The following is a 14,733-nucleotide window of genomic DNA, read 5'->3' on the forward strand; positions in this document are numbered from 1 at the left end:
TTTGTGTTTCCCTACCTTTCCAAGTTTTTCCCGCATGAACATCCATTACTTTTATACTGTGAAAAATCTCAATTCAAAATAAGCCATGCAACACATAATAAAAGTTCACTTGGAAGGGCTCTGCGTGCTGTGCCAGCGTTACTAACATGATCCACCATTAAAGATAATGCCTCCACCCCGCCTCACCTCCCCACATGGAAATACTGATGTTTAATCTCATTAGTTTTCTGCTGCACCCTCAACGAGGGGAGCAACTTCACTCTCTCTCCTAACGTTTCCTTCCTACTTACATCACGCTTTTTAACTTTTTTCATGAAACACAGAGGTCTCCCAAACTCTATATAGTCCTTAAAAACCATCTCTAAACTTCGCAAAAGAAATCAGACCGGGAAGTGGGTGGAGGGAGAAGAAAAAATGGTTTTGCACACTAACTCCAACTTGGCGAGGCCATCATCCTGCAACCACGGGCAGGAGAAGGCCGGGTGAACTACACGTCCCACCATGCACTGCTGCCTAGTTCAGAGCAGGTCTCTACGGAAACAGAAAAAAAAATTCTGCAAGTCCCACCTGTTACTTCGTTTCTAAACACCTCCTGCACTTTCGGCTCCAACGGCAAACAAAAACAAGCGCCTCGTGACCTGCAGTCGGAGCCGAGCGCCCCGAAGAGCAGGGGCCCGGGGGCCGGCGGCGTGTCTGGACAGCGGGGTGAAGGCTCCCCGGCGCCAGCGCTCCCCGCTTCTTTCCGGGGCTGGTGCACGCACGTCTGCATCCAATGGGGGCTCTCGAGCCGCCAGGGACAAGAACCGGTTTACTGGGGAAGCACAACAGACTTCCCCGGGCAGGGCGCGCGCTGCCCCAGAGTTGGGGGCGAGAGGAAACCGACCCGGAGCGGCAGCTCCAGCCGCCAAGAGGACTAGTCGCAGGCGCGGGGAGAAGCCGGCCCCGCGGCGCCCCTCTTCCGCCGGCGCCTCCATTCCCGCAGGGATCACAGCCCCGACCCCAACCGCCGCCCGCTCCGCGCGGTTTTGTGCGCCCCTCAGCCGGGTCGCCGGCCAGTGACCTCCCCGCCCCGGCGGCCGGCGGGAGGCCAGAGAAGGAAATCCCCCCGGCCCCCCTGCCGCTCCCTCCGCCTTACCGTCTTGGCGGCCTCCGCCCAGGTCCTGCCCTTCTTCCTACGGCCCTTTTCCCTCATGTCGGGTCTTGAACTGACTGGGAGGCTCCCGTGTCCGGGCTCCGGCCGCCCTCCCTGCCTGCTCTGCCCTGCGCTGCTTTTCCCGCGGTGCCGGGAAAGGTGGGAGGAAGGGGAAGTCGGGCCGAGGAGCACCCAAGCAGAGGAAGCGGCGGGCGGGGTGCGCGGGGGGGTCTATGGGGCGGCCGGTCCTCCTGCTGCCGTTGCCACTGCTACCGCCGCTGCCATATTGGGTTCTTACTGTACAGGCAGCCGCGGCGGTCATGTGACCGCTCCCGCGCGGCCGTCACTACTGTACGCAGCCGGCGCACGAACGAGCGCGCGCGCCCCCGCCTCCCGCGCAGGGCTGCGGGGAGAGCGAGTCGGCGGTTCGGCGGCGCCTCGCCACGCCCCCGCCCTTCCGCTCCCCGCCTCGCCTCCGGAGCATGCGCGTGGGGGCGGCCGACGCTCGGCGGCGACGGGCGCCGCGCTCACGCCGGCCGGGGAGGCTCTGCCTGCGGAAGCGGAACTTGATCCGTCCCGGAAGGCGCGTTGGGCGGCTTCTGGCCGCGGAGAGGCGCCGGGGTGACTGTGGAGGCTTGGGGGAGCCAGGCTTCTCCGTCAAGGGGTCACCGGCCCAGCTGTCGCGCTCAGCGAGCCTCGTGCTTGTGTTTTTTTCATTCGTCCATGTTATTTTTCTACAATGGTTATGTTTTGGGAAGTTTTACAACAATTCTCTCGTCTACTTGTTGACCCCATTCTATAGATGAAACAATTTGAGAACCATTTACAAACTCACCCATCTAGAATGCGATGAGCCCCAAAATCAAATGGCCAACCAAGATCCCTTTTCATGTCCCCGAAATACCTCTCAAACATGACTTTTTTCAGGGCCACCCCTAACTGCAGAGGCGTGCTTACATATGAAACGTTTGCGTGTAAATCATCTCACCAGGAAAGAAATGGTGTCTTTTACCTTGGTGAGCTCAGTCCCTGGCACAGTGCCTGTATCTATCAGACACCCAGTAAATTCTTGCTGAATGACTCACCTGTCTGTGGTCAGAACTCATTATGTGTAGTGGCCATATGGACCTTCCAAAAGGTGCAGAAGGCGGCATCTTCTGTCGCATTATCAAGGTCTTTATACTTTGCAAAGTCAAAAGAATGTGTAATAACACCTCCAAGTCTGTTGAATCCACCTGCTTCCAGAAACTGTTTCTAGTCTACTAAACTTAAAATATTCTAAAATGAAACTAACGATTGTGCTACCTCGGGAGGAAAGAGAGCTAAGAACAATATTTAACTGAAGCCCACGAATGAGTTTTAGAAATTCATGGAGCACCTTAATTATGGGTAATATTTTGTATATTGCATGTGCATTTTTTTGTGAAGAGGATTCATATTTTCAGTTTTTGAAGGGGGTTTGTTACTTCCCCCGAAAGAAAATCTTAATGGAGTTTGAAAGGCCATCTAGATATGTCCATATACTTTCACTGATCAAGTATAGATCAGCAATTGATATGGATATACTTTCACAAGTTTCATTAGTAACGCATAGCACTAACCATACCTCTCATAGTATGTACCACCTCATTGTAGATCTGCAGTCAATACAAAAAGACCTTCTCCATTAGGAATGGAGGTTGCCATCCAGCCCTGTTGCCTGAACCTGGGTGCTCTAACTCAGCTTGTCCTCAAACTCTGCTAGGCCAGATGCTCCCATCGTCCTTACTTTGCATTTCTGGAACTCCATCCTCAGATTTTATTTTATTTTTAATTTATTTTATTTATTTATGCATATGAGAGCTGGGGTGTAGGCCAGAGGTGCTGGGAGGGAGTGGTGTGAGAGGATTCACCAGAGACAGAGTAGGGAGCAGAACTGGCAGATTGACCAAAATACACTGTCGAGGGGAGCAGCGGGTGAGATAGGAGAGGTCTGCTGCGCCATGTGGGTTAGCTCCCTGGCTGGGGATCAAACTCAGGCCATAGCAGTGATAGCGCTGAAACTTAACCCCTAGGCCACCAGGGAGGCCCCCTATATTTCCACTTTAATATATATGGACCTAGAAGAAAAAGAGCTGTATTAATCTAATAAACCTGGTATTGCCATGTGGAGGAAATGCCCTGGAGGGACCATCCTGGCGCCTTACTTTATCCCTTCCTTCCCAAGTCTGAAGAGGCATGAATGTGTGCATAATCATATTGTATCTAAAATACCTGATTAGAAAAGACAGCGGAAAGTAGATCTTTTTGGGCCTCCCTGGTAGAACAGGGGTTAAAGTTTCAGCCCTATCAAGCTATCACAAGCCACTGTGGCATGAGTTCGATCCCAGGCCAGGGAGCTAGCCCATATGACACAGCAGACCTCTCCTGTTTCACCCGCTGCTCCCCTCAGCTGTGTAATTCAGTAAATATGCCTGTTCTGTTCCCAACTCTGTCTCCAGTGAATTCTCTTACCTCCCGCACCTCTGGTCTACACTCCGGTTCTCGCATGCATAAATAAATAAAATAAACCTTTAAAAACAAATTTAAAAAAATAATAAGTAGATCTCAACCCTTCTCCCCTCTCACAGAACTTGTAAATACCTAACAGTTCCCATTTCTCCACTATGCAAAACAATTTAACTTCCTTGGTGACCAGATCAACAAAAACCTAGAGGAAAGGAAAGGAATTGGCTATTGAGTATCTACTACATATCTGACAATTTACATTAGGATATGAAGATTCGAGAAACTTCTCAAGAACCGTTTCTTTTTTGAATAATTTGCCAACTAGTACTATGACCTCGAAATACTTAATACAATTTGATCAGACAGGTTAATTTAGTATCTTTCAGCCATGAAAGACAGTGAGAACCAGACAGGACTGCAAAACTGAAAAACAGTGAGGACAAGGGCTATATCTTTCATGTTCATTATTGTATTTGCAGTGCAACAGAACAGACCCTTTTAATGAGAGGTATTTGATACATCTTTATTGTGTGAATAAAGAAATAAATGAGTGCATAATCCCTATATTCAAACAAATTTGTTTTTCTAGTAAATGTAACACTGCATTTCAACATAATTGACTTTCTTTATAATCCCATGTATTTTATTTACATATTTAAAGACATTCTGAAAAGGCTCCACACCAGTCCACAGATTTCCACAGGAATCCATAGCAGAAAACAAAAACAAAAATACACAACAAAAAACAACAAGAGGTGCAGGTAGTTAAGACCCCCCCCTTCCCCATTCCAGAGGCAGATCAAGTGGATAAATCATTGCACTCCATTATAGGGTGAAACAAGTTTTTTGGAATCCTTGGGCCTTTGTTTACTCATGTGAAAATGAGTATAACACTGTTAGTGTCTGTTTCATAAGGTTATTGTAAAAATAAAGTACACATAAAGAGCTTAGAATAATGTCAGATAATGAATAAATATTCACTAAACGATAATATACCCTGTCTGAATCTTAGTTTCTAAAGAAGTTCCAACAAATGATCCCTTAAATCCAGCATTCTCTGACACTGTAGCCTACTTGTGAAGATTTCCCTGAATGCTGATTAAGCCAACAGCCAAGATTCCTTTTTTTTTTTTTGTGGTACCTTCGCTGGTGGCCAGAGATTGAACTGGCAACCCAGCGCTCAACTGCTGCGCCACCAGGGGAGGCCCCAAAGATTCCTTTTTGTCAGTCAATTTTAGGATCAATGAAGTGTCAGCACAGATTTTCATTTTCTGCAAAGAACTAAAAAGGCAACTTCCTTGAGAATTAAGGCTGGTAGGGGCCTCCCTGGTGGAACAGCAGACCTCTCCTGTCTCACCCACTGCTCCCCTCAGCAGTGTATTTCACTCAATCCTCCTGTTCTGCTCCCTACTCTGTCTCTGGTGAATCCTCTCACCACCCCCCACACACCTCTGGCCTACACCCCAGTTCTTGGATGCATAAATAAAATAAATCTTCTTTTTAAAAAAGGCTGATATTTGGGCCTCCCCTGGTGATGCAGGGGTTGAGCGCTGGGCTGTGAGGCTGCCCGCAGCCTCTGCAGAGCTGGTTCCTTCGTTCCCGGTTTTCCCGGCAGCCGGCGAGGGTCCCACCAAAAAAAAAAAAAAAAAGCCTGATATTTAAACGCAGGTTTAACGCATAGACTCCCCCATGGAAAACACCCTATTCCAGGTTCTCTAAAGCATGAATCTGTGTACTGTTGATAGGCATGAACAAGCTCCCTTCATGAGCTTGAAGGCAAAACCAGAGCAGAAACTGTACTGTATTGCAGGTGGTCAGAGGCTCAGAGACATAGAAGCAGGAAGGAAGGCAGAGGAATTGGAGGCCACCCAGGAACAAGCTGGGAATAGCCAGGCTGTGCTCTCCTTAGTTACATGTTTTGTCCAAGCAGATGTCCTCAGTATCTCCTTGGTTTTCTGCCTGAGGAATTTCACTATTCATTCTGAAGTTGTCTTGAATGCTTTGCACATTCACAAATACTCCCCCAAGGCGAAATATATTTTTATTTATTTTATTTACTTTTTTGTTTTAAAGATTTATTTTTTTAAGATTTATTTATTTGTTTGTTTATTTTATTTATTTATACAATCACTGGATACAGTCAGAATCGTGGGAGGGTAAGAGAATTACCAGAGCCAGAGCCGGGAACAGAGCAGGCAGAAGGACTGAAGTACACTGCTGAGGGGAGCAGCGGGCGGCAGGAGAGGTCTGCACACCATGTGGGACCCTTCTCCGGTGGCCGGGGAGCAGCCGGGGATCGAACCAGCGCCGCAGAGGCTGCGGGCAGCTTCACAACCCAGCACTCAACCGCTGCGCCACCGGGGAGGCCCTTAAAGATTTATTTTTATTTATGCATCCAAGAACTGGGATACAGACCAGAGGTGCAGGGGATGAGAGGATTCACCAGACAGAATAAGGAGCAGAACAGGCTGATCTACCAAGATACATTGCTACATGTTTTATTTTTTTTTTTAATTTTTTTTATAGAGGCATGTTTTTTATTTATTTGTTTGTTTGTTTGTTTGTTTTGTTTATACATGCACTGGGTACAGTCAGAAGCGTGGGAGGGTGAGAGAATTCACCAGAGCCAGAGCGGGGAGCAGAGCAGGCAGAAGGACCGAAGTACACTGCTGAGGGGAGCAGCGGGCGGCAGGAGAGGTCTGCGCGCCATGTGGGACCCTCTTCGGGAGGCCGGGGAGCAACCGGGGATTGAACCGGCGCCGCAGAGGCCGCAGGCAGCTTCGCAACCCAGCGCTCAACCGCTGCGCCACCGGGGAGGCCCATTGCTACATGTTTTAAAGATAAGTTAATGGAAGGAGTTCTATTTATTTATTTATCTATTTTAAAAGATTTATTTATTTATGCATATAAGAACTGGGGTACAGGCCAGAGGTGTGTGGGGGGGTAAGAGGATTCACCAGAGACAGAGTGGGGAACAAAACAGTCAGATCGACTGAAATACACTGCTGAGGGGAGCAGCAGGCGAGACAGGAGTGGTCTGCTGTGCCATGTGTGTAGCTCCCTGGCCGGGGATTGAACTCGTGCTTCAGTGGCTGCAGATAGCTTCATAGGTTGCATCTTAACCCTTGTGCCACCAGGGAGGCACCCGAAATATATTTTTAAATGTTTGTCTTAGCAAGAGATTTTTGAAACAGAGGGGGTATACTGCCTAGACCTAAAAAGAATTAGATTCAACAGCCAACTTTGTCACTTACTATCAGAGTGAACTTAAACAATTTATTTAGATTCTCTAATCTTCAGTCTCCTCAATCTGCTCCCATTGGGTAATGTAGTATACACAGATTTTGCTCTATAATGATGCACACCTGAAACTTTCGTAATGTTATAATGTAATGTTACCTCAATCATTTTTTTCCTTTTAAAAGATTTATCTTTATTTATGCATACAAGAACTGCGGTTCAGGGCCTCCCTGGTGGTGCAAGGGGTTAAGTCTCAGCACCATGAAACTATCAGCAGCCACTGCAGGGCAAGAGTTCAATCTCCAGCCAGGGAGCTACCCACACGGTGCAGCAGACTTCTGTTTGTTTCGCCAACTGCTCCCCTCACAGTGTATTTCAATAGATTCTCCTGTTCTGCTCCCTACTCTGTCTCTAGTGAAACCTCTCACTCCCCCACACTTCTGGCCTGCACCCCAGCTCTCGTATGCATAAATAAATATATCTTAAGGGGCCTCCCTGGTGGCACAAGGGGTTAAGCATCAGCACTATGAAGCAATCTGCAGCTACCGCAGCACGAGTTCAATCCCAGCCAGGGAGGTGACCCACATGGCGCAGCAGACCCCTCCTGTCTCGCCCGCTGTGGCCCTCAGCAGTGTATTTCAGTCAATCCATCTGTTCCCCACTCTGTCTCTGGTGAGTCCTCTTACTCCCCATACCTCTGTTTGTACCCCAGTTTTTGTATGCATAAATAAATGTTTAAAAAAAACTTTTAAAAAAAGGAGTAACTGTGTGGGAGCATCTTCAGACTACAAGGAAAGCCTCTCTGAGCATTTGTCATTTGAACTGAGACAGACACAAGAAAAACAAGAGAAAACTAACATTTTGAAGAGTAGGGTGTGGAGCATTCCAATTAGAAGGAAGGGGAATTTCAAGTCCTAAGGCAGAGGGAAAGTTTGGTATGTCAGTCCACTATAAAGAATAGAATGGACTGAGGTAAAGACGGTTCCTGGAAGAAAAAGGAAAAGGAGGCAGGACTGAGGAAGCAGAGGAAGATGTGGGAGATTTGATGAGAGCAGAAAATGTGTGAGAATGGGGGAGAGAACATACCAGGAAGAGTAGTTGGGTTGCTTGGCAGCATTGAGACTCCTTTGGAAATGTGTGGTCATGAATTTAAACTAGAACTAGTTGGCAGAGTGGATCGTGGTCTGAGTATTCGATGGAATAAATGGAAGTTTTCAATACATGGTAGATGCTCAAAATTGTTAACTTGCTATCACAAGAGAGAAAATATTAAAATGAGGAGAATTAAATCCATTTATTTCCTTTTGCCATTTTTGCAACTCAGAAGAGTGCTAAATAGGGGCCTCCCTGGTGGCACAAGGGGTTAAGTCTATGAAGCTATCAGAAGCCACTGCAGTATGAGTTCCATCCCCAGCCAGAGAGATGACTCACATGGTGCAGCAGACCTCTCCTGTCTTGCCTACTGCTCTCCTCAGCAGTGTATTTCATCATCCTCTCATCCTCCTGTGCTTCTGACTGTACCCAGTGCTTATATAAATAAATAAATAAATCTTTAAAAAATAAATAAAAAAATAAAGTAAGGGGTTTTGGGGCCTCCCTGGTGGCGCAAGGGGTTAAGCACTGCACTATGAAGCAATCCACAGCCTGTGCAGCACAAGCTCGATCCCCCGCTGGCCAGGGAGCAACACACATGGCGCAGCAGACCTCTCCTGACTTGCCCGCCGTTCCCCTCAGCAGTGTACTTTGGTCAATCTGCCTGTTCTGTTCCCCACTTTGTCTCTGGTGAATCCTCTCACCTACTGTGCCGCTGGTCTGTACCCCAGTTCTTGTATGCATAAATAAATAAATCTTTAAAACAAAAATAAAGTAAGGGGGTTTTTTTGTGTGTTTTTATTTTGCATTTGGATATTTTAAACCTGAGTGTTTTTGCATACCAAAATACAAACCATTGTGATTTTTGCTCTTGTGGTCTTAACAAACTGGAAGTAAATATTTTTGGTCAGTCCTTGTAGAACCACTTCCTGAATTCCAAATACAGAAGGATAGCTCATCTTAGTATATATACAAAATTTGCTTCTCTCTGTTTTTATGAGTGTTTAGACAAAAGAAATACTTCTTCTCCCAACCTTCCAAGATATAAAATCTTAATATACAACTTTTGGTAGCTGGGACCATCTCTGCAGCCTAGAATATTACATATATAGCAACTTTAAATATAATCCCCCTTGCAATGCAAAAATGGATAAAATCGCACCTGAGATTGCCTGTAACAAGATCTCACAGATGAGATTTTTTTTTTTTTTTTTTTTTGGCATAGAGGAACTTGGGTTCATGCCACAGGTGTGTGGGGTGGTGGTGAGAGGATTTACCAGAGACAGAGTGGGGGGCAGAACAGGCAGATCTACTGAAATACATTCTAAGGGGGCTGTCGGTGAAACAAGAGAAGTCTGCTGTTCCATATGGCTTAGCTCCCTGGCCTGGGATCGAACTCAGGCCTTTGCAGTAGTAGCACTGAGACTTAACCCCTAGGCCACCAGGGAGGTCCTCATCTTTTTTGACAAATTATGATTTTTTTTAAAGATTTATTTATGCATGTAAGAACTGGGGTCTAGGCCAGAGGTGCAGAGGGAGAGAGGACTCACCAGAGACAGAATGGAGAATAGAACAGGCAGACTGACTGAAATACACTGCTAAGGGGAGCAGTGGGCAAGACAGGAGAGGTCTGCTGCGCCATGTGGGTCAGCTCCCTGGCTGGGGATGGAACTCATGCTGCAGTGGCTGGTGATAGCTTGATAGTACTAAGACTTTAACCCCTGTGCCACCAGGGAGGCCCTTTTTTTGACAAATTCTTTTTACTAGCTCTGTAAGATTTAGGAGTTCCAGTGCCGGGAAAGCCTTATACTGATATGGGATATAGCAGAAATGCTGAATAGACTAGACTTGAGCAGGACAGAAGCTGGAGATATTGAGAACCTGAGGACAGTGACTGAGCAACAGGTCTGTTCTAAGAGGAGAGAATGACAACTGGGTTCGTAGAAGGTTAGCAAGGAGTCCAACAAGAGCTAATAAACAAGCTCACCTACTCAGAGCAGAGAGTAGCAGAGAGGCATCTGAGAGCAAGTGACATGGGATTCCAGCCATGAATTTGACAACAGGATGTAAAAACTCCAGCTCTTATACAATTAGGAAAGATAAAAAGAAGAAGGGCATCCCCGATCTGTTTTTTATATCCCCACCTCTACTTTCTGCCATCTGACCCCACCCCAGGTGACGATATCTTCCAGAGACACCATCAACCCCAGTGTCCTTGGTTCCTTGCAGAAACCTCCTTCTATACACCTCCCACCTCCACGCCACATACTGTGTACAAGTTGGAGAAAAAAGAAGTTCTGAGGTTACAGCAAATATGGCTGTCACCATTATATCCGCCAGACACTCTGTGTTCCTGTATATGCTAACAGTTCCTTCTAGCAAGCATCTAGAATTCTCTGCCAGTGAGTTTTACTCCCATCACTGGTGCATGCTTGATTCATGAGCAGTACTGAGCAGGAAAGTAAGGATCTTAATGCCTCCAGGAGCAACTGTCTAGCAACCATTGACTGGAGGTGTAACTTGTTTCAGTTACTGACTGCTATGTAACAAACGACCCCAAAACCAGTGACTTCAACAACAACGAGGTCATGTCTTATGATTCTGTGGTCGGGCTGGGTGGTTCCTCTTCTGGGTTTGCCTGAGCTCATTCACATTGCTGCATTCAACTTCAGACTAACTGGTGAAAATTTTCAAGAGGCATCACTTAAATATCTTATGTTGGCATTGGGGCACTTTGGTATTACTTCACTTGGCTTTTTATCTTCCCTTTACTGGATGATACTAGGTCCTTATGGGGGATCTTAACATTTCAAAGGCAAAGGGAGAAACTGCAAGGTCTTTCAAAGCTCAGACTCCGAAGCTGGTGTACTATCACTCTTAGACAGGAGCGGTCTGCCGCATCTTGTGGGTCACCTCCCTGGCCAGGGATCAAACTCATGCTACAGTGGCTGTGGATAGCTTCATAGTGCTGAGACTTAACCCCTTGTGCCACCAAGGAGGCCCTCCAAAGCCCATTCTCCTGGCACAGACCTCTCTGCACTCCGATGGGTTTTCCCTAATAGCACCTGCAACCCTGTACCTGCTGATTTTCTCTCCCATAGGTGCCTAATTTAATCCACACTTGAAACAGACAACAATTGCCAGGGTATTACATACTCACTCTCAGCCAATAACTGAAAGGAACTGGTGCACAAATACCCCAGCTCTGGGGACAGCTCTGAGATGGAGGTTCCCTGTGGGCTGAGGTCTGGGCTGCTCTTTAATGACTCAACCTGGCTTCCTCCCTTCTGTTTCCTTCCCCACTCCCCTCAGGTACTTCCTGAGAGCAACTTTCAACTCACATCTTAGACTTATGTTCTTGTCACCAACTCTAATTTCTCTCTCTCTTTTTAAAAAATTTATTTATGTGTGCATACAAGAACTCAGGTGCAGGCCAGGTGTGGGGGGTGAGAGCATTCACCAGAGACAGAGTGGGGAGCAGAACAGACAGACCTACTGAAATACACTGCTGAGGAGAGCAAAAGGCAAGACAGGAGAGGTCTCCTGTGCCATGTGGGTCAGCTCCTTGGCTGGGGATCAAACTTATATCTGGTGATAGATTGATAGCTCTGATATTTAACCCCTGAGCCACCAGGGAGGCAACTCCCCATGTTATTTTAAAGCAAATTCTAGATGTCATTTCATCCACAAAATTATTTCATCATACATTTCTAAAAGATAAGGAGTCTTTCGCAAGATAAGCACAAATCATTAATATACCTTTAAAAATGAACAATATTAGGCCTCCCTGGTGGTGCAGGGGTTAATGTTTCAGTGCTATCAAGCTATCTGCAGTGACTGCAGGATGAGTTCAATCCCCAGCCAAGGAGCTGACCCACATGGCACAGGAGACCTGCCTCCTGTCTCACCCACTGCTCCCCTCAACAGTGTATTTCAGTTTTTCATTTACATTACATTTATTATTTCCTCTGCCTAGATTGCCCTGCTTTTCTTGCCTACCTAGCTGCACACAGCCATCCAGAGCTGATCACATATCACCTCCTTCCAGAATCTTTTTGGGAATAGTTTTGCAAAACTAAGCAGCTTGTCATCACCACAGCACTAGGACTCGGCTGTCTTTTATTTTTTAATTTTTTTTAATTTTATTTTTATATTCCCCATACAATTGCAACCTGTCTTTTATTATTTTTTAAGATTTATTTATTTATGCATATAAGAACTGGGGTACAGGCCAGAGGTGGGGGGCGGGGGTTGGGGGGGTTCACCAGAGACGGAGTGGAGAGCAGTAGAGGTGGATCTACTGAAATACACTGCTGAGGGGAGCAGCGGGTGAGACAGGAGAGGCCTGCTGAGCCATGTGGGTAGCTCCCTGGCTTAGGATTGAACTCCCTCTGCAGTGACTGAAGATAGGCCCTTATTTTACATTTTAAATATAAACTCTTTTCTGTGAAATATCTCTTTGGCTACTGTGTGGAGACTGTACTAAGGGGAAGCAGGACAGAGGGAAGGTGAAAGCAAAGCTAGAAACTGAGACATCAGTTTTGCTCTCTCAGTGTCAGGCGTGATGTGATGGCAAAGGGAGAAGCAGGGAAATGTGAGCTAGGCAGAGGCCAGGGGCTCTGCTGGGAGGGGCACTTCACATGTTGCTTGTGCTTTGTAGGTCCTGGGCAAATAGCCAGTAAGTGAATGAAATGCCTTTTCTGAAACACTGTGATCATCACCCTTCACTTCGCTGATGAAATGAAGAATATTATAAATATTCATTCCCCGAACTGGATTCCATGTTCTAGCTGACAACAGGGGTTTTGTACAGGTGCGTGGGTGTTTGAGTGGAATTTTTTCAGGTATCACACCTCTCTTTACTCAGTAGGTCTCTCTTCACTGCTCCCCTACTCTCCCCTCCCCCATCTTCAGATAGAATGCAGGTTCTCAACAGCTCACTAAGAATTATTTTCTCTTTGTAAAGCAAATTGAGTGGGGGCGGCTTGGGAGCTCTGTAATTCCTGGGGGTGAGGGGTGTAAGGACTAGGTTGGTCTCTGGGGTTCCCATTGCCAGGAGAGGCAGGGGATAAAGAGCAACTCTCCCCTACTGGGCTTAGTGCAAAAACCAATTTCTTCCTTTAAGTTGTTTTCTCTGCCCTGGTGGAATAAAATGCAATCAAAATAAGGATTTAATTTGACAAGGGGAAGGGTCGTGAACAACTGGAGATTGCCGGTGCTGTGACATAGCCAGCCCTGATCTCTGCAAGAAGGGAGATGAGTCAGGCAGCTTTTGCAGATCAAAGGGAGCTGCCAGGCTGCTCCACTGAGGATGCCAGGCAGACCTGGAGAGAAATATCTGAGCCCCAAGGCAGGTCTTCAGATGCTGGCAAAGCTTACAGAAGCCCCTGGGGAAATACAACATTGCATTGTCATACATTTTCAGAAATTAAATAATCATAGAAGGAGAAAAATCTGCTTTTTCTTTGCAAGGATGACATTGAAATTCTTGTACCCTTCAAATGGTTTCAAAAGTAAACTTGCACTTTCCTTGGCTCCCTGGCCCATGAGCTGGAGAGCATTGCAGGAGCTCACAGCACTCCAGCTGATCCCTCAGCCTTTGCTCCCAGGGCGTTGTCCTTCCAAGATAGGGTGTTTCCCAGAGGAGGTCCTAGGACTGAGCTCTCTCATGTCTTTCTTTCTTTTTTTTTTTTTTAAAGAGGCATGTATTTTTATTTATTTATGATTTATTTGTTTGTTTGTTTTGTTTATACAAGCACTGGGTACAGTCAGAAGCGGGGAGGGTGAGAGAATTCACCAGAGCCAGAGCGGGGAGCAGAGCAGGCAGAAGGACAGAAGTACACTGCTGAGGGGAGCAGTGGGCGGCAGGAGATGTCTGCGCGCCATGTGGGACCCTCCTCTGGTGGCCGGGGAGCAGCCGGGGATCGAACCGGCGCCGCAGAGGCCGCGGGCAGCTTCACAACCCAGCGCTCAACCGCTGCACCACCGGGGAGGCCCTCTCATGTCTTTCTTTATTGCTTCTCTGCAAATCCATTCCTTCTCTTTCCCTCTCTTATACACAAGTTAATCAACCAAATACAACCAAATACGCTGAATTGCAGAACTGAAGTTGGTCCTTTTTTTCTAAGTGTATTACCATTTGTGTTCATCATCTTTCATTAAAAATGTAGGCGAAGGCCTCCCTGATGGCGCAGGGGTTAAAGTCTCAGTGCTATGAAGCTATCTGCTGCCACTGCAGCATGAGGTGGATCCCTGGCCAGGGAGCTGACCCACATGGAGCAGCAGACCTCTCCAAGTCTCACCCTCTGCTCCCCTCAGCAGTGTATTTCAGTAGATCAGCCTATTCTGTTCCCCACTCTGGTGAATCCTCTCACTCCCTGCACGCACCTCTGGCCTGCACCCAGCTCTTGTATGCATACATAAATAAATCTTCAAAGGAAAAAAAGAAGAGAAATGCAACCTATCGTGTCAGGATAAAAACCACATGGGTCTATCCTGAATTAATGACACAGAACCTCTGAGGGTGACAATTTCCATGCTGGTGATCCTTCGGCCACATTGTAAGAATGATCAGAATAATAGAATGAATGCGGAGCAAACATTTCTTAAGCTATTATAGGTGATGGACACAATGGTCATGGGCATTTGTCTTGTTACCCAGAACACACTCCACCCCCACTGCTATCCCCATTCTCACCCCATCATCTGTTTCTTTTTTTTTTTTTTAAAGATTTATTTACTTGTGCATACAAGAACTGGGGTACAGGCCAGAGGTGTTGGGA

At 46.8% G+C, this 14,733-nt stretch overlaps 1 protein-coding gene across 2 annotated transcripts in view; it reads right to left on the reverse strand.

The window, feature by feature from the left end:
* ASXL2 (ASXL transcriptional regulator 2) overlaps positions 1–1,207 on the reverse strand; it is a gene marked incomplete at both ends in the record, with an annotated part of 82,503 nt that extends 81,296 nt beyond the window's left edge. Inside the window, one exon of one of the 2 annotated variants that reach the window (XM_084236047.1) lies at positions 1,136–1,207. In XM_084236047.1, coding sequence (XP_084092173.1) covers positions 1,136–1,192 — 57 coding nt within the window. The remainder of the gene's footprint in view (positions 1–1,135) is intronic. The other variant, XM_084236048.1, reaches the window with a different exon arrangement.
* Between the last annotated feature and the right edge of the window lie 13,526 nt (positions 1,208–14,733).

The sequence above is a fragment of the Talpa europaea genome, assembly GCF_964194135.1.
Source record: "Talpa europaea genome assembly, chromosome: 6".
In the NCBI taxonomy this organism is placed as follows: domain Eukaryota; kingdom Metazoa; phylum Chordata; class Mammalia; order Eulipotyphla; family Talpidae; genus Talpa; species Talpa europaea.